A 21126-nucleotide genomic window follows, 5' to 3' on the forward strand; every position below is an offset into this window, starting at 1 on the left:
CTGGATCATTGCAGTGGCTTTTCCACACAGGTGGCCTGCCTCAGCTCACACTGGACTTTCCTAATCACTCTCAAAGACCCACTAACTCCAAACAAGCAGCCACTAGCCTCAGTATGCCCTGTACCTCTCACTAAGTGGCAGCATGCCTGGCACAAGTGAAAACCAGTCTTAACTTGCACTGTAACTCAGATCAGGTGGCCCAAGGCCTGGCATAAGAGGCAGCCAGTGTTGGCTTGGAATGTAACTGCAACTAAGTGGTCGCCAGCCCAGCATAAGTGTTCGCTGGCCTCAGCTCAAATCATGGTGCCCACAAAAGGGTCCCAAGCATTACACTAGTGGTAACTGGCCTCAGTTCACAGCATAGCTTCTCTCAAGCACCTCTACCCAGCATAAGTGGCAAAGAATTGCAGATCACTTTGTGCTCCCACCAGACAGCCCAAGCCAGGCACAAATGGTGGCTGACATTGGCCTGCTTGGTCCCCTCCTAAAAGACTATGGAACACACCCAGTGTCTGCTTGCACACTTTCCAATCAACTTCACAAACGACACATCAGAGCTCCACTACGGCAACTCCCACTCTGTGGAGTCAGCCTACACACAACAGCTTGTCTGCCGTAGTCATGACCAGTCCTCATAGCCAGTCAGCCTGAAGGTCAAACCCACCCACTAACATGCCCACAGCAGCTAACGCTCAACTATAACAGGAGGATGCACAGAACCCACACAAGTGACACTCATGGAGCACCCAGCTAAGGTGCCTGGCTCAAGTGACCAGGGAGAGTGCATCACTGGGCCTCACAGGACACCTAATGCATAAGGCCACCTTGCCAAGACTGGGAGGGAGACGTAGTAGATCCACCTAATACATAGAAACCAACACAGGGAGTCAGCTAAAATGAGGAGACAAGCAAACATATCACAAATGAAAGAACAAGACAAAACTCCAGAAAAAGAACTAAATGAAAAGGAGATAAGCATTAACCTAATACAGAGTTTAAAACACTGGTTTCTATGGATGCTCAATGAACCTAGGGGAATAATAGATGAACTTAGTGATAACTTCAACAAAGAGACAGAGGCCATAAAGAACCAGTCAGAAATGAAAGATACAATAACTGAAATGAAGAATACTTTAGATGGAATAAACAGCAGGTTCGATGAAGCAGATAATCAAATCAGTGATCTGGAAGACAAGGTAGTAGAAAACAAAAAGAAAAAAGAATCAAAAGAAATGAGGATAGTGTAAGAGACCTCTGGACATCAAGCATAACAACATTCACATCATCCGGGTACCAGAAGGAGAAAAGAGAGAGCAAGAGATTGAAAACCTTTTTGAAGAAATAATGACTAAAATCTTCCCTAACCTGGAGAAGAAAATAGTCATACATACAAGTTCAGGAAGTGCCTAGAGAAGAAAATAGATACATACAAGTCCAGGAAGTGTGGGTCTCTTTGGGTTCATCCCAATGAAGATGACCCCAAAGAGACCCACACCAAGACACATCAAAATTAAAATGCCAGAGGCTAAAGACAAACAGAGAACCTTAAAAGTAGCAAGAGAAAAGCAGTTAATTTTGTATAAAAGAGCTCCCATAAGACCATAGGCTGATTTCTCAACAGAAACTTTGCAGGCCAGAAGGGAATGGCACAAAATATTCAAAGTGATGAGAACCAAGGACCTACAGCCAAGATTACTCTACCCAGCAAGGCTATCATTTAGAATCAAAAGAGATAGTTTCCCAGGCAAGAAAAAAACTTTAAAAGTTCATTACCACTGAACCAGAATTACAAGAAATGTCAAAGGGACTTCATTAAGTAGGAAAAAAAAGATCAAAAATATGAATAAGAAAATATAGAAAAGAAAAAACTCACTGACTAGAGCAAACCCTTAGTAAAATCAGTGGCTCAACCAACTATAAAGCTCATACCAAAAATGTACAGGAGATATGAAAGAGAAAGGAATCCAAATACAACACTTTTTATTTTTTTTATCTTTTTTTAATATATTTTATTGATTTTTTACAGAGAGGAAGGGAGAGAGATAGAGAGTTAGAAACATCGATCAGCTGCCTCCTGCACACCTCCTACTGGGGATGTGCCCGCAACCAAGGTACATGCCCTTGACTGGAATCGAACCTGGGACCCTTCAGTCCGCAGGCCGACGCTCTACCCACTGAGCCAAACCGGTTTTGGCAGAAATACACTTTTTAAAGTCATCAACATACAAGAGAAGAGGGCAAGAGAAAGGAACAATGGCAAACAACAAGAACAATCAGAAAGCAATAAAATGGCAATAACTGCATACCTATTAATAATTACTTTTAATGTGAATGGACTAAATGCTCCAATCAAAAGACATAGCATGGCTGGATAAAAAAAATAAATAAATAAAACTCCAGGTGTTTATTTTCATTTTGGAACATCTTAATACTGTTTTAATCTCCATTGGTATGCATAATGACATTCCAGATTCAATTATACTTGGTAACAGTATAAGAAATCTGCACCTATGAAGTAACAAATCTAAAACTAAAAATATCACTGTCACCCAGCCAGTGTTGCTCAGTGGTTGAGCCTTGACCTATGATCCAGGAGGTCATGGTTCAATTTCCAGTCAGGGTACATGCCCAGCTTATGGACTCGATCCCCAGTTCAGGGCATGTAGGAGACAGCCAAACAATGATTCTCTCTCATCGTTGATGTTTCTCTCTCTCTCCCTCTCCCTTCCTTTCTGAAATCAATAAAATATTTTAAAGAAAACAATCTTATTTACAATAGCATCAAAAAGAATACCAAGGAATAAATTTAAACAAGGACAGAAAAGACTTGTACCCAAAAATCTATAAGACACTGAAGAAAGAAACTGAAAAAGTTACAAATAAATGGAAGGATATACTGTGCTCATGGACAGAAAGAATTAACATCATTAATATGTCCATACTACCCAAAGCAATCTAAAGATTCAATTAAATAAATCCCTATCTAAACAGCATTTTTCATAGAAGAACAAATTCTAAAATTTATATGGAACCACAAAGACCTCAAATAGCCCAAGCAATCTTAAGAAAGAACAAAATTGTAGGTATCATGCTTCCTAGTATCAAACTATACTACAAGGCTATAGTAATCAAAACAGCATAGTACTGTCATTAAAAACAGATATATAGATCAATGGAACAGAACAGAGAACCCAGAAATAAATCCACATCTATAATGACAATTAATCTATTACCAGGGAGGCAAGAATATATAATGAGGCAAAGACAGTCTCTCCAATAAAAAATGAACAGTTACATGCAAAAATAAAGAACTGGATAACTTTTTTACACCATATGCAAGAAAAAAACTCAACATGATTAAAAAGACTTAAATGTAAGGCCTGAGACCATGTAATTCCCAGAAGAAAACACAGGCAATAAACTCTTTGCCATTGTTTTTAGGAATATTTTTTGGATATGTCTCTTCAGGCAAGGTGCACAAAAGAAAAAAAGGAAAAAATCAAACTAAAAAGGTTTTGCACAGTGAAGGAAACAATCAACAAAACTAGAAGACAACCTATTCAATGGGAGAAGATATTCACCAATGACAAATCTGATAAGGAATTAATATCCAAGATACATAAGGAGCTCATACACCTTAACACTAAAAAACAAACAACTTGATTTAAAAATGGGCAGAAGACCTGAATAGACCTCTCACTAAACAGAACATACAGATGACCAATGGACATATGAAAAGATGCTCAACACCACTAATCATCAGGGAAATACAATTTAAAACCATAATGAGATGTCACCTCACACCTTTCAGAATGGCTATCATCAATAAATCAACAAACAACAAATGTTGGCGAGGATGTAGAGAAAAGAAAACCCTCATGCACTGTTGGTGGGACTGTAAATTGGCACAGCCACTATGGAAAACAATATAGAAGTTTCTCAAAAAATTAGAAATAGAACTACCTTAGTCTGAAGAAACTCAAAATAATAATTTGAAAAGATATATGCACCCCTATGTATATTGCAGCATTATTTACAATAGGCAAGATATGGAAGCAACCTAAGTGTCCACTGATAGACAAATGGATAAAGATGTGATTCTTACCTAATAATAGACAAACATGTAAATTAACTGTCCCTCTGCTATGCTCACCAGACAATCAGGAGAGTATGAAAATTAACCCAACAAAGATGGTGGTTAACTTGCATACACAGGGGCGAAGCAGCGGAGCGAAGACTGAAGGCTCCGTCCAGAGCCGCAAGGACCAAAGGCTCCATCCGGAGCCGCGAGGACCGAAGGCTCCGGCTGGAGCGAATGCCTAGGTCCCAGGTGCTGGAGGAAAACTGGTGCCGGCAGCCAGGGGAAGGGAAGGCCTATTGCACAAATCTCTTCGTGCAACAGGCCTCTAGTACATATATAAAATGAAATGTTATTCAGCCATAGAATAAATGAAGTCTTGCCATTTGCAACATGGATGGACTGAGAGGGTAGTATGCTAAGTGAAATAAGTCATACAGAAAAAGACAAATACCATATGATTTCACTTATATGTGGAATCTAAACATCAAAATAAATAGAAACTCACCAATACAGAGACAAATTCATAACTGTCACATGGGAGAGAGGTTGGGGAATGGGTGAAAAAGGTGAAGGGATTAGGAATTACCAGTTATAAAAACAATCATGGGATGTAAAGTACAGCATAAGAAATATAGTCAATAATATTGTCATAACTATGTATGGTGTCAGATGGGTACTAGGTTTATCCAGGTGATCACTCATACATTATATAAATGTCTAATAACAGGGGTGTACACCTGAAACTAATATAATATGGTATGTGAACTGTAATTGTAAAATAAAATTTTTAAATAGAAATCATAGTCATAGAGTTGTTATGAGGACAGAATTAAAGGAGATAATCCAGCACAGTGCTTTGCACTTTATAAAAATTCAATAAATATAAACTACAATTTTTATTCTAAAAAACAATGCTCTCTTTTACTTACCATTACTTCCTACTTCATTTAAATGACACAATGTGTGTGAATTGCCTAGTACTGGGCCTAATAGTTAGTGGCATTCAAGTAAAGTGGTAGTGAAGGTGCTTAGAGTCTTTGTAAATATAGTCATCTCCTAACTGATAATACAGGTGGAAATTTTTACCTCAGAGAAGCCTTTCACTCTTCCCTATCTCAATAAATTTAGAATATCCTATCTAATAAAAGAGAAACATGGTAATTAGCCATACCTCCGCTACCCTTCCCATTGGCTAATCAGGGAGATATGCAAATTAACTGCCAGCCAAGATGGCGGCCGGCAGCCAGGCAGCTTGAAGCGAACATGAGGCTTGCTTGCTTCAGTGACGGAGGAAGCCGGGTTCCCCGCCTGCCGCTGCCGGCCTCTGAGCTTGCAGTTTGAAACATTGTTACAAATATAGAAGCTAAACAAAACCCCAGAAACCTGCTTTCAGCCAGCCAGGACCTCAGAGCTGGGGTTGAAACAGTATTTCGATTACAGAACCCAAACAAACCAGATACCTGCTTTCAGCAGCCAAGGCCTCAGAGCTGGAGCCAAGCCTCAAAGCTAAAGCTGGCCCAGAATAAAAAAAAAAGAGAGAGAAAAAAAGGAGCGATTGGGAGCTTCAGTGACCCACCAGCCTGAACATAGCCCTCAGCCCCTCACCCAGACTGGCCAGGCACCCCAGTGGGGACCCCCACCCTGAAAGGGGTGTGACCAGCAGCAAACAGCCTCAGCCCCTCACCCAGGCTGGCCAGGCACCCAAGCGGGACCCCCACCCTGATCCGAGACACCCTTCAGGGCAAACCAGCCAGCCCCACCCATGCACCAGGCCTCTATCCTATACAGTAAAAGGGTAATATGCCTCCCAGCACCGGGATCAGCAGAGCCGAGAGGCCTCCCGGCACCAGGATCAGCATGACAGGGGGCAGCGCCCAAACCTCCTGATCGCCCTGCGGCTCTGTGTGTGACAGGGGGCGGGGCCACAACCTCCCTATCGACCCTGCTCTGTTTGCGACAGGGGAAGGCGCCCAACCCCCTGATCAGCCCTGCTCTGTGCCTAATAGGGGGGAGCTCCCCAACCCCCTGATCGCCCTGTGGCTCTGTGTGTGACAGGCTGTGGTGCCCCAACGCCCCCCCCCCCCAACGGGCCCTGCTCTGTGTGTGACAGGGTAGAGCCATAACCTCCCCATCGGCCCTGCCCTGAGTGTGACAGGGTGTGGCACCCCAACCCCCTGATCTGCCCTGCTCTGTGACAGGGGGCGGTGCCCCAACTCCCCTATCGGCCCTACTCTGTGAGTGGCAGGGGGGAGCTCCTCAACCTCCTGATGGACCCTGCTCTGTGCGTGACAGGGGGTGGCGCCACAACCTCCCCATCGACCCTGCCTTCAGTGTGACAGGGGGCGGTGCCCCAACCCCCCAATCGGCCCTACCCTGAGCGTGACTGAGGGTGGCATCGCAACCTCCTGATCCACCCTGCTCTGTGCATGACAGGGGGCGGCGTCCCAACTCCCCAATTAGCCCTGCTCTGAGCCCGACCAGGGGCTGCACCTAGGGATTGGGCCTGCCCTCTGCCACCTGGGAGCAGGCCTAAGCCAGCAGGCCATTATCTCCCAAGGGGTCCCAGACTGCGAGAGGGCACAGGCCGGGCTGAGGGAACCCCCCTCCCCCCCGAGTGCACAAATTTTTGTGCACCGGGCTTCTAGTAAAATATAAATAGGCCTAGCTGGTGCTCAGTGGTTAAAGCATCGGCCTGCAGACTGAAGGGTCTCAGGTTCGATTCCAGTCAAGGGCATGTACCTTGGTTGCAGGTCGATCCTGGCCCTGTCAGGGCACTTGCAGGAGGCAACCAATTGATGTGTCTCTCTCACATCAATGTTTATCTCTCTCTGTATGTCCCCCTCCCTTTCACTCTCTTTAAAAATCAGTGGAAAAAAATATCCTCGGTTGAAGAATAACAACAACTAAAAATAAAATATAATATAAACAAATATTGCATCACTGAAACTAGAAATTTCCTGGCACTGAATCATGCATACTTATTTCTTGGTTACAGCATTTATTAGTGTCTACATTCTCATATGGGGGGGAGGTGGTATGACTCTCAGAAATGTTTAGGGACTTTTTTTAAAGGTATTCAATAAACCAACAACCAAGGAACAAGAAACATTGCTCAATTATCTCACCTACAAATCCACTAGTAGATAGCTCCTGGTGATAAAAACTACTCCCTTTCCTTAAAAGCTACTTAAACAACAAAGCAAAGTACCGAATTGCTTTTTTGCAGTAATAAAGCTATAAAAAGAAAGGCATATGAAAGTATAAAGGGGAGATCTCTCTAGTTTGGGTTAAAATAAACATTAGGGAGTAAAATAAAGATGCAAAGGTTTAGCTTAACCTTTAGAGGAAAGGATTTTGACAAAAAGGTCAATCAGACAAAGCCATCATTTGTTTAATAGAGTAGTGATATTACAGTCACCAGGCAAATGTATTTAGGAACCGAAGAGTGGGGGTCCTTTTTAAAGCAGAAGATCAAGCTGAGATTCCAAGAGGTTCTTTACATCCTTCTCATTTGGATATTATTAGTGAGTTGACTTGATCAAACTAAATTAAAAAGGCTTTAATAAATTATCTTTCTGCTAAACCTTCATGAATGGGTTTGTCGAGCAAAAGAAAGCAAGCAGGTTTCTTGCTTCCTTTCTAGTCACTGAGTTAAAATACATTCTCTACACATATTAAATCCATTTGCACATTTTCATAATGGATGACCGCAGGTATCACAGATACCTGTCAACATGCACCGTTTATCTTGAATCAAGAGGATCTGGCACAGTAATATTCACTTACAAACTAGGATAAACTTCAAATGTCTTCTTAAGTTTTAAAGTTTCTTTTTCCAGTTACTTATATTTATACGTATTATTTACTTTACCTCTATAACTATGTTATTATACACATGTATTTACAGAGGACATCATAATTTAAGTGGTCAATAGCCTAGAATTTTCTCCTAGCCATTTCCTCATGTATAAGCCATCTTCTGCTGTTGAGTTTCCACTGGCTTTATTCTTTTGTCTTTGTTCTTTTGAAATATACATTTGTATCAAAGCCCAACTCAGTCAGCTTCTGGTGGGTGACATTAAGAAACGAGGGTGAGGCCAGAATGTGCTAAGACGGAGGCCAGGTTCAGAGAATGGAATTGGAAGGGAGAGCAATGCCAAGGGAAACGAAGCCATCTTTTACTCACAGCTGACACGTGCTGCAGCAGACACATGACATCAATCATGTCTGCCAGGATGAGGAGTCTGGTAACGGCAGCCAGCAGGGCACGGGCAGCTTGAACCACAGCCTCCCTTTTGGGGAGGTAGCAGGGGTCATCTGCAAATCTCTCCGCTGACACTTTCAGAGCTTCGCCTGGAAAACACAGCCCCCAAGTAAGTCATGTGTGAGGTTTCAGCTATGCCTGTGTCAGCATTTATCATCCAACCTGACCCCAAGTACATTCCATGACTAAGCATAATATTAAAATACCGTCCATTGACACTGGAACACTGTCTCATTAAATAAACTATGCAGTTTCAAATTGGCATTTGTGTTTGATAAATGCTCTGTCATTTAAGAAGCAGGATACCATTTTCCTGCAAGAAAATTGTGCTCAATTGACTAACAACGTCTAGTAAAATTGCTGTCAACTTCTGCATTTGCTGAATCTCATTTCTGTGAAAGCTTTCATTACTAAGGCTTCAATTGGATACCATCTTGTGTATCAGAATAAGGTAAATCTACATTGAGTTACTCTCCAATTCAATGGATGTTAGAAAGGAGCTAGCCTTTTTAAGATAAGACAGCAACTCTCTGATAAAAGTTTAACACGGGCAGTTTTATCCTAAACTGTCAATTATAATAAATAAATCATATCCCAAACCTAGACACAAAAATAATATTTCATAGTATATAACTATTAAAGAAATCTGTCCACTATTATTACAGCTTTTCCATTAAAATGCACTTTATTATAAAAGCAATGTATACTCATTCTTTTTTGGGGAGTCAAGGGAGAGCTGATTGAATTGTCTTTATTAAACTAGAGGCCTGATGCACAAAATTCGTGCAAAGTAGGCCTTCCTTCCCCCAGCTGCCGGCACCGGCTTTCCTCTGGCACCCAGGACCCGGGCTTCCCTCTGGCTGCCGGCAGGCACCCGGGACCCAAGCTTCCCTCACAGCCCCAGCTTCGTCCATAAAGTTGTCCGGAAGGACATCTGGTCTAATTAGCACAATACACTTTTATTATTATTATAGATGGGATATCCAAGGCCATAACATTGAGGAGGGGTAGGGGCAGGGAGGGAACAGGGCTACTTGCTGCTCACACTATATACAGATGCAAGCAAGAGGGTGTGGGGGGCGAGAGCTCCTGCTCCCGCCCTCCACCAGGGAAGGGCAGAAGCTAGAAGGGATTAGGGTTGGAAAGGGGGAGATGTTTACGGATAGAGGAATCATTAACGTGCTTTCAGAAAATGAGGCAATGGTCCCTGCCCCTGGAGTTCATTCATTTTTAAAAGTACACAATTCAGCCCTGGCCAGTGTGGCTCAGTTGGTTAAAGCATCATCCCATACACCAAAAGGTGGTGGTTTTGATTTCAGGTCAGGGCACATACCCAGGTCGCAGCTTGGATCCCCAGTTGGGGCACATGCAGGAGGCAACTGTTTATCTCTCATATTGATGTTTCTCTCTCTCCCTTCCTCTCTCTGAAATCAATAAAATATACTTTTAATTCAAAAATCGTAACATAATTGCTTAAGAACTACCACATCCAGTGTTTAAGTTTTTCAATTTAAGCTTATTTGTGTTATAAAAGCAATATGTGCTCGTTGGTTTTAAATTATTCACCATACTTAAGAGTACAGAGAACATTTTTTTCAGTCTCCATACGAATCCCCCAAAACACCCATTAAGTTCTTGTATACCTGTCCAGAAATGTTTCCATATTTTGTGTGTGTGCATATGTGTGTAGATATGTGTATTTATGTATATATTTATATTTGTTTTACATGTGTATATTTTAATATATTCATATATTCAAACACATTAATATATATGAAAATATTTTAGAGAGATTTTATGTCACAAGAAAACATAGATATTTGTTATAAATGGACCATATAGAAGATAGAGACATATATCTTTTACATAAATGGTATCATACTATAAAAACTTTCAACAATTTCCTCATTTTCCTTACCAAATTATTTTCTTTTCACACTAGAATACAGATGACCAGGAGCCATACAGCACAGTAATTAACAGTGTGGGCTGTGAAGCCATTCTGCTTGTGTCTCTGTCCTACCACCTTGGACAAGTCACTTAACCTCTGTAAATGAAGCTAATAATAATAATACCTACAATTTAATGAGCATAAGTAAGATCAGTGCTTAGCACTTAGTGAAGACTGATTAGTTGGTATTATCATTCTTATTAATACTTGACTAAGGTCACATTTTACTGATATACTTATTTTACTGGGCACACAATCATTTCCAACTTTTTTCTGCTTAAACAATGCTACAACAACCGTGAGCCCTAGCCAGTTTGGCTCAGTGGACAGAGTGTCAGCCTGCGGACCAAAGGGTCCGGGGTTCGATTCTGGTCAAGGGCGCGAACCTTGGTTGCAGGCTCCTCCCTGGTCAGGGCTCATGCAGGAGGCAACCAATCAATGTGTTTCTCTCACATTGATGTTTCTCTCTCCCACTCTCCCTAAAAATCAATGGAAAAATATCCTTGGGTGAGGATTAACAACAGCAACAACAAAAAAGAACCACCATGACATATATCTTTATAAAATATTACTTATATATATTTCATAATATATATTTAGCACAATAGGTGAACATGGAAAGCACTTAAGTATTAGCTGTTATTTTCTCAGGAAATTTCCAGTGGAGATGACAAAATTTCAAGACCAGTAAATGGTGATTTTTATGTCTTTTTCTGGAAGTCAGAATTGCAGCTGGGAGACTGAAAAATTAAAGTGACCTCCAAAATTTAGAGAGCAGATGATTCTGCACAAAAAGTTTATCTTTTGTTGTCATGATTTTGAATTGGAAAGTTATGATAGCCTGTGTAGAATATTGTCTTTGACTTCATATACTAAAGCTAAATATATATCAAAAAAGAATTGTGTTCTTGACTAACAAGTTGAGATGTTGAACAACTGGCACAAGAGTCATCATACTCAGAGAAAGATTATTTAAACACTGAACAATAATTGCAGTCTTTGTCTCCATTAGGTAATATGAACAGCCAAACAAGTAGCACTATTGGGAGAAACCGTCACTCCTGAAATAAAGATTCAGTACCTAAACTTCCTATTACTGGTCTCACTACCCTCCCTCCCCCACAATTTTCCTAACCCTTTTCGGATGATTCCAGCTCATATCTGGTCCCAATGTAAACATCACTTCTTCTGGGAAGCCTTCGGCCCCCATTGCTAAGGCAGATCCTACAATAGGATTCTTTGCTTCCTATCACAATGCTCATTATCGCTTATTGTAATGATTTGTATCAAAGCCTGTTTTTCTTCTGAATTATATGACTAATGAGAGCAAAAGCTGCATTGGTTCTGGTCACCACAGTATTCCCATGGTCTAAAATAGTGCCTACCTTATTGCCTACATATAATATATTCCATGTGTAAATAAATGTGTTGCTGAATAAATATGTGAACGAACATATCCAACTTCCCTCTGACAAACATTTGTTGTTCCCTATAAACACAACTCCATCATAGGCATCCAGGATATACAGGTCAATATGAAGCAATTTTGCAGCCCAAGGTCACAAATGAGAATCATCAAATGCTGCAATACAGTCTAAGCTGGGCTCACGTACAAAGTATAGGAGGCACAGAGAGGAACTCTCCACTGCCTGGCGTGTCTGAGGACACACAGAGGAATGTTCTAGGTAAGAGCAACATGTTCCAGCTATTGACAAAATTAGCTAGTTTATAGAATTTAGCTAGTTCACAGTCTAATTGACTTGTGTCAGCATAAAATGGCTATTTTCCTAATTAACTAGGGGACAAGGGGTGCAACAAATTTTCTTTCAATCTAGAATATTAGCATTCATGCTTTATAAATTCTACACATAGGGAGTCTATTATTTTGAAATATCATTCCCATCTTTCTTATAATGCTATTACTTTGACATTTAATGAATAGAAAATTTCACTTTTAAAATATATACAAATAAACTACACTTACCTTCAAGAAATCCCACTCTCTATATAAAAGCAATTTACTGAAGTCCTTGAAAATTCCACAAGAACAAGATTCAGAAAGTTTTCTTCTACTGGATTCATTCTGTCCCTTTTCTATCAAATATGATCTTTTTAATCTTCAAAAAATTAGGTATGACCCTGGCTTGTTTGGCTCAGTGGATAGAGCATCAGCCTGAAGGGTCCTGGGTTCAATTCCGGTCAAGGGCACATGCTCAGGTTTTGGGCTTGATCCCCGGGGGGGGGGGGGGGGGAGGGGGGTGCAGGAGGCAGCCAATCAATGATTCTCTCTCATCATTGATGTTTCTCTCTCTCCCTCTCTCTTCCTCTCTCTGAAATCAATTTAAAAAAGAAGAAAAAATCCTCACCTGAGGATATGTTAAAAAAAAAAATCAGGTATGAAATGCCCTCTTGAATAAAGTACTAAGATATATATTCTACAAGATTTATATAAGTACATCTTGTACATATGAGTAATACATGAAAACTTATGAATACGTAAAAATTTTATATATAAAAACTTATATGATCATATGAATAAACTCTAGAAGTAAAATAATAAAAGGAAAACTTAGGGCTAAATAGACACGTCACAAAATATTATCAACAATAATAAAAGCATAATATGCTAATTAGACCAGACAGCCGGATGACCTTCCAGACAACCTTCTGGACAAAGCCAGGGCTGCAAGGGCCGAGGAAGCCACCGTGGCTGCGAGGGCTGAGGTACTTGCATGAATTTCGTGCATCAGGCCTCTAGTTTGCTTTATAAAAAGGTATCTACATGGTTCTTTTAAAGAGAAAGTCCCTTTGCTGCATTTAAAAGTATAGCTCCACTTTCTAAAAGTGATTATATTGTTTATAAATAAGCTTGAAAATCAAAGAAAACGCTGTAGAATCAAAACAGCCAGAGAAGGGGGAATAACCAAAATGAAAAGGAACAAGAACTAAAAATCAAATTTTCTTCGTTTTTTTTAATTACCATTATATTTATGGTTCAATTAAGATTTCAGGTATGTGCCTCTGGCCACCCTTCTGTGTGTTTTTTAATACACCATTTATATGCCACATGCACCAGTGCATATTAATTGATTCAACATATAAAAACATGCTCTGGTATAATGGGCTTCCCGGCTAAGACTGGGCACTAGGGGTTTGATTTTGTTTGTTATTCATTGGGGAACAGCTATTCTGAATTTGAAAGTTCCTAAAAGGTAGGAGCTTGAATTGAACTTTGGAGCCCATAGACTATTTTTTGCAGGGCAGAGGGGAGGATGATGTCAACTAGGTCCTAAATGGAAGGAAGGAAAGAAAAAAAGGAAGGAAGGAGGGAGGAAGGGAGGGAGGAAGTGAGAAAGATCCTTCTTTAAATGTTTGAGACAATTTTCATGGAACAAACATTTTTATGACAAAGGAAACCTTCTCATGGTAGAGGGAAACGCTAGCAGCTGCTATGTAGACTCAGGCTTGCGAGCTGTAAGGACACCAGCAGGACCTATGGACTCAGAACGTAGCTGCATATGGTTGTCACTGTAAACTACTGGTTGTGTTTTATCCCCCTCTCATTATCTTCAAACTCACGGTAAAGGCTTATTAAAAGTTACAATTTGGCCCTAACGGGTTTGGCTCAGTGGATAGAGCGTCGGCCTGTGGACTCAAGGGTCCTGGGTTCGAGTCCAGTCAAGGGCATGTACCTGGGTTGCAGGCACATCCCCAGTAGGTGGTGTGCAGGAGGCAGCTGATCAATGTTTCTCTCTCATTGATGTTTATAAATCTGTCTCCCACTCCCTTCCTCTCCGTAAAAAAAAATCAATAAAATATGTTTTTAAAAAAAGTTACAATTTGGTTCCTTCCAATGCAGAGTAATAAAGGCCAGATTTTTTTTCCTATCTGAAATAACAAAAAGTGGATAAAATACATTTTTCCCACATGGTTGTGAAGGCACTGGGCATCATGCAATAAAGAGCAGTAATCCCTAGCAGTGAGAAACAAACGGGAGGAGCCCTTTGATAGCCCTAGCTTACTACCTTCAGAGATTTTCCAGGCCACAGACAGGGAGGACACATTAAGATAGAGCCTGGCAAACTCTTTGAGCTGAAGAGACAAAGCTGAAAATCCAGGGGAATTGTGGCAGCTAAAGGGCACAGCACAGGGAATGGGAAAGAAAACTACGAAGAAAACTCAGAAGATCTGCAGAGGCCCCCCGTTGACTATTCAGCTTACTACTGATCAGCACATACGTGTATGGGAAGAAAGTAGCCAGGGCTAGGGAGAGAACCATACAAAGGATTGAGGTAACAGTACTCATACAGGCCTGGGTAGAGGCTTGTTCTCACCATGACTCATGGACATTGGATAGAGTACACACAAGGGCCTTGCCTCAATCGTGGGGAATAATTAGCCCTAGACTGAGCATTGCTCCAGGCCCCCTTAGCAGTGGTTTTCAAAGGGAGCAGAATTCCCACCTTCAAGGCCAAATCAATAATGAAAAGACAAATAACCCAACTGTTTAAATGGAAAAGAATCTAAATAGACATTTCTCCAAAGAGGATAGAGAAATAGTCAATAAGCACAGAAAACAACTTTTCTATCAAAAATGTAATTTAAAGCTTAAGAGTACAAAGGTTTTAGTAAGGCCTTTTGTAGTTTGTCTTTTGATTGTTTAAAGATGGCACATTTTTTTAGTAGTGAAAAGCAAGGGATTAAAAACTTACCTGCATTGAAAAAGAATGTGTACATTGTGTATTGAAAATTGTCACTATAATAACTAGTATTTATGGTGAATAATTATTATAATGATGTACTAAGAAAAAGTTACACTTGCCACTAACTTCTCTCCACGAGGAGAATATCAAGATCAATAAAAGGGGTGGGGGGGAGAGAATGTTGAAAACTCTTGTTTATAACACAGCTGCAAAACCCTAAGCAGAATGCACCTCTCTCGGAAATCCCTGGGAACTCTATAAAGTTTACTGTGTAGATAAAACAACAACAACAAAAAATGAGCTATAAAAATTAGTTATCTTTCACACAAAAATTAACAGCAACTTTGTCTTTTCATTTTACTTACCTGCCAATGTAAATCTACTCTGAGAAACTTAAGATTATTAACAAGTAGCAGGTAAAATGGTTTGGGAACTCTTGAATTCTCAGTTCTTTTATCTAAGACAAGGTCAGCAAACTATAGAAAACAAACCAAATCCAGCTCACCCTGCTTTGTACAACCAACAAGCTAAGGATGGCTTTTACATTTTCAAATGCAGGGGAGGAGGGGGACATCAAATGAATAATTATGACATGAACATTACATGAAATTCAAATTTCAGTATATGTAAATAATTCTTTAGAACACAGCCGTTTTTTATTATCATGCATTTCTTTGGCTGCTTTCTCACCTCAACAACACGGTTGAATAGTTGCAACCTACAGCACATGGCCCACTGAGCCTAAACTATTTACTATCTAGCCCTTCACGGAAAATGTCTGCTAATTATTCATCTGAGATAAATGAACTAATATACAATTTTTAAAAAAATATTTTTTTAAAGAAAGTACTCCATGAAAAAAAAAATGAAACTCGTGCAACTAATAAGTGTATCCATTGTGATATACATAACTGTGGCTCTAAAAAGCAATTCTTTTTCATTAAATCTTTAGTTGGTTTTCATATCTTAAGCTAAATCTCTGAACCTCGCCTGAAAATCCTTGACAACATATAAAGATTGGTTTATCCCTTAAAAGTATAAAATTTGACCCAGCATTCTTTGGCTACATTATTTATATATGTAATAGTTTTAGCATCTCAGGAATTTTCTATATGCCTGGGTTAGATGGTTCCCTGAAGAAAGTTCAGCCAGCTCCAAATAATGCTCCCAGTGTAATACCAAAAGAATTGCATGAATTTTCTTCTCACACCCAAAGCCTAATTAATAGTGAAGATCTGTATGCAGGGTCAACAGCCAGCTCACCTAGTTTGTTCACTGACTGACTATGAAATCCTGAGCAAGTCATATAATTTTTGGTCTCACTCTCTTCGGTATCAACACAAAGGTTATAGAAACACAATAAAAAGCAAACAAGTGGAAAGTTTTAATCCCCAGAGAAAAGTATTAAATAAAGGTGGAGTTCTTAAAAGGCAAACATTTCCTCACTACCATATTAATATTTTGTCTTTTTATGTGAAGATTTATCACGTCAAAATCAAAGCTATTCCCATGAAACTTGAAATTTCTTAACTGTGGAGCTTCAGCCAATGTTCCTGTCTCAGACCCTCATGAACCCTTTGCTATCAGTTACAGTGTTAGACGTTCAACTGTCCACAGCCGGTGGAACTATCCGTCGTGACTCTCAATTCCAAATGCCTCCCTGCAGGAATGGTTGAAACCAATCTTTACTGAACTAGGTAAAGGCCATAAGTGAAGGAATAAAGAAGAGGTCAAAATATTGGGGGGGGGGGGGGACGGAGGAGGTAGCAATAAATACTTTTGGGGTGTAGGGGGTAAAAGGGTAAAGCCAATAGGGGAAAAAAGTTAATTCCTTCTTTTGGGTTATCACTGTAGGTTGTGAATACTTGGTGAGGAAGATAAAACAGCAAATCTCACTGAGAGCCTCTAGCATCAAAAAGCAAAGAAAAACAAGAAGTAAATAGCAACTTGTATAATGTGCTTGCCCAAGGAAAAGGGTAAGAATAAATATTCAAGAATATAATCTAGCAACTCAAAGATTCATTTGATGTTATAGGTCCATGCACATTTAAGTATAATCATTTCTAACTTCAGAGTTTCTTATAGTGTTTTTCCTAGTTTTTGTTAGTAGTTAGACCACAACTGGCCAAATATATGAGATGATTTAGAATAACAGTTGCTATTTTCATGCAGTACTATTTTCAAGTATATTATTCATTGAAATTTTCTTTCTCTGGTCCTTTTTAACCCCATTTTCTTTAGCAGTAATTCATTTTTCATTGCCAGAAACTTCTCTTGTTCTGTGATACTGAATTCTCACTGATTTGGGGACACTAGTGAGCCTCTGGCTTTTTTCATATAACCATGATCACAATTTGAGCATGATTTTAATATACTGTGTGTGAGACAGAGAGATAAAGGCAATTTTGCCCTAAGAACATGCTCTTCCACTAACTTCACTAACTCCTTTCTCTCCATGACTCCTCAGATACTCAAATGCACTCTCTCCTACAATCCTTTGTAACTAAACCTCTTAGATTTATATTTTATTATAGGGAAATTTAATTCATTTACCTACGTTTATACATTTCCATTGGTGTGGCATCACTGATATTTAAAGTCAAGCCAGCCTTTTTTTAAAATATATTTTTACTGATTTCAGAGAGGAAAAGAAAGGGGGAGAGAGAGAGAAACATCAATGATGAGAGAGAATCATTGATTGGCTGCCTCTTGTAGGCCCCACACTGGGGATCAAGCCCGCATGGGGTAATCCAGGCATGTGCCCTTGACCAGAATTGAACCCAGGACTCTTTAGTCTACAGGCCGACGCTCTATCCACTGAGCAAACCAGCTATGGCATGATCTTAGTTAAGTTGGGTATTCTCTTAAGAGAGAATTCTTCTTTTGGCCTATGTTTCAGACATAAATCAAAGTTGCAAATACAGAATCCACTCTAGTTAATTTAAAGGGAAAGGGATTTGTTCTGTGCTATTATTTACAAGTTTCCATGAGGCCCTCAAAAGCCAGGTTTGAATGTTACTCAGGCAGAAACAACATCAACCAAGAAACATTTTTAATAACACCACAGTTGTATTTTAGCGTAAACCTGCTACTACCACCATTTATTGCTCAACACCTATGATACTAAGAGCCAGACTAGAGAACCTCTGCCGGGCCACCCTTCTCACCTGCTAAAAGGGCCTGGGAAATGTCGTTTTTCTTTTTCCAACCTCTTCAGTACTGGAGGACACACTAGATGGACCAATCCCTAGTATCTAACAAAACTATTATACCAATTAAAGCACTTAGTCTGGCTGGTGTGGCCCAATGGTTGAGCATTGACCCATGAACCAAGAGGTTACCAGTTCAATTCCCAATCAGGGCACATCCTGGGGGTGTGCAGGAGGCAGCCAATCAATGATGTTTCTCTCTCATTGATGTTTATATTTCTCTATCCCTCTCCCTACCTCTCTCTCTAAAAGTCAGTAAAAACATACATTACTAGTAAAAATAAATAAAATAAAAAACAAAGAATTGTGTGATACGACGTATTTCTCTCTCTCCCTCTCTCAATTCCATCACTCATAAAAGTAAGATAATAATATCTATCCTATTTCCTCACACAGATCATTACAAAGGTTTTTTCCATTGGTACATGTCAAAGTGTTTTAACCCTTTTCGGTCCAATGTGGAGGCTGACTCGACAGACCAGGCGCTAGGAGTAGGTCCAACATGGAGGCTGAGGTCGACACCGCAGACAGGTTCAACATTCAATCCTGTCAATTAACTTGGACCAGACTGTTTGAATTCCAAAAATAAAACTGGACCACAAAGGGTTAAAAAGCATGAACCTATCTATCTATATATATAAAAGCCTAAGAGACCGTTACGCCCAGTCGACCAAACAATTGGTCGACCAGTTGCTATGATGTGCACTGGCCACCAGCAGGGAGACACTCAACACAGGAGCTGCCCCCTGGTGGTCAGTGTGCTCCCACAGCCAACCTCCTGCAGCCAGCCAACCTCCCGCAGTCCCTCTCCCCAACCAGCTGGCCCCGATCACCGATAGGCCCTGATCACCAGATGGGCCAAGGGACCCCACCCATGCACAAATCCGTGCACTGGGCCCCTAATATAAATATAAAGCAACATTTAAAAAAAATTTATTTCAGAGAGGCAGGGAGGGAGAGAGAGGGAGGGAGGGAGAGAGGGAAGGAGGGAGAGAGAGAGGAATCAGTAATGAGAGTCATTGATCAGCTGCCTCCTGCATGCCCCACACTGGAGTTGAGCCCAAAACCCTGGCACGTGCCCTGATTGGGAATTGAACCATGACCTCCTAGTTCACAGATCAACACTCAACCACTGAGCCACACCGGCTGGGCTAAAGCAGCATTATTATAAAATTACTAATTATTTGAAAGCTTAACATGTGTCATTCATGGAACTAACACATTTAAATTTAATACAACAATTATAGTAGAGAAATAGGGGAGGATCTTTACTGCACAATATTGACTCCTTTCATTATTTGTTATATGTTATTATTTAAATTCCCAGACACTTTACATTATTCATCTATTTACTTAGGTCAAATGACTCTCAAGCTCAATGCTTGAAATTAAACCAGAAATCTAAAAGAATTATTTTTTATAGAATCCTACCCATAAAATGGCCTTCAGTAGTTCCATACTTTTTAATAATTAAACCCAGACAGCAAAACTATATTCATAACAACACTCAATTGCTCTTAACTTAAGAGTTGTTCCCTAATCCCTAAGATATCAAATGCAATCTTTTCTTTTTCAAGGCAATTGTATCTCTGGCTCTGAGAATTATCATTTTCTTTCTTTTTTTTTTTTTTTTGCTGAACTTTTCCCCTTCCCTTTAATGCCAATGAATTGATTCTATCCCAATCCCATCACTATCTGTATACCAACTCCTAACAACTTCATGATAAACACATTGATCCAAAAGGTGTCAGAGAGTATCATGGTTTTTAATCATAATGTTCTCCTAGGGACACATAAGCCAGAAGGCCCTTTCAAGAGAAATCAAAATTATTGATAATTGTCTAGCACTTAGGTAACTCAAAAATAAGCATTCTTACAGGTATGCAAAATGTTGCCATTTTTGTGTAATGAGTTTCATGCTTAACTGCACAAGACAAACACCTAATAAAATATTACATGGAATAAACAGCCTTTGAGCAGTTCCAACATTATACGACCGTTTTAAGGGGATAACCAAAAAGGAGATGAGAGGAGGTAGCCAAAGACAGAAAGAGGAAAAAATCAGGACTGTGTGGTGCTCCATTATTCCAGGAAACAGAGTATTTCATAAGAAAATAATCAACTGTGCCAAATAAAAGTCTGTAAAGTGCTTGTGAAAGATGCTAAGTCCAGTTTATACATGATGAATGTAATGCCAAAATAGGCAAGTGAAACCACCTAGTAAGTGACTGAAGCAGTGATGCTGAGCCCAGTATCCTTCTCACTGGCAAGAAGGGAATGTGTCCAGCTTCCAACATTCCCAGGAATGCCCATTATCTGCGGGACTGATTTGAGCATGAATATTTATGTATCAATGTAGGAAAATGATTGGGAAGCACTCGGTTATGTAATGGAGCTTTGAATGATAACTAAACATTGTCAACCAAGTAGTTATAATTAAAGTCTTGAGAAAGCAAAAGCTTCCCAAGGAAAGGAGAGATGATGGAGACCAAGACTAAGGCTTAAGAAAATTACAGGAGACAAGAACAAGCGGTCAACCAAGAAAGAGAAGGAGCAAGTGGGGACAAAGGACAGGGAGTGCACAGTGTCCTAAAAGAGAAGGGGATAACGTTTCAAATAAATGCCAAATGCAGCAAAGGAATTTAACAGAATTAAAATTATGCAAAAGTAATTGAGTTAAACAATAAGTAGGCCAAAGCGAAATAATAGATATGGTAAAATAGAATTAGGAGTTTAAGAAGAGAGTAAACTGAAAGGAAATTGAATTTTTATTAAATATTTGCCACAATCATCAAGCAGGGATGAGCTCATCTGTGTGGGGGGGAAAAAACAGTAAAAAGGAATATGAATGATCAGCCCAGAGGAAGAAAAGGTAATTGTAGAAGGGTCTCTTAAGAAAGGAGGAGAGATGACCTCAG

At 40.0% G+C, this 21126-nt stretch overlaps 1 protein-coding gene across 1 annotated transcript in view; it reads right to left on the reverse strand.

The window, feature by feature from the left end:
• Nucleotides 1-21126, reverse strand: part of CTNNA3 (catenin alpha 3) — a 1292302-nt gene that overhangs the window by 1203711 nt on the left and 67465 nt on the right. Inside the window, exon 4 of the mRNA XM_036336865.1 lies at nucleotides 8268-8434. Coding sequence (XP_036192758.1) covers nucleotides 8268-8434 — 167 coding nt within the window. The remainder of the gene's footprint in view (nucleotides 1-8267; nucleotides 8435-21126) is intronic.

This window comes from Myotis myotis, unplaced genomic scaffold (assembly GCF_014108235.1).
Source record: "Myotis myotis isolate mMyoMyo1 unplaced genomic scaffold, mMyoMyo1.p scaffold_m19_p_15, whole genome shotgun sequence".
In the NCBI taxonomy this organism is placed as follows: Eukaryota; Metazoa; Chordata; class Mammalia; order Chiroptera; family Vespertilionidae; genus Myotis; species Myotis myotis.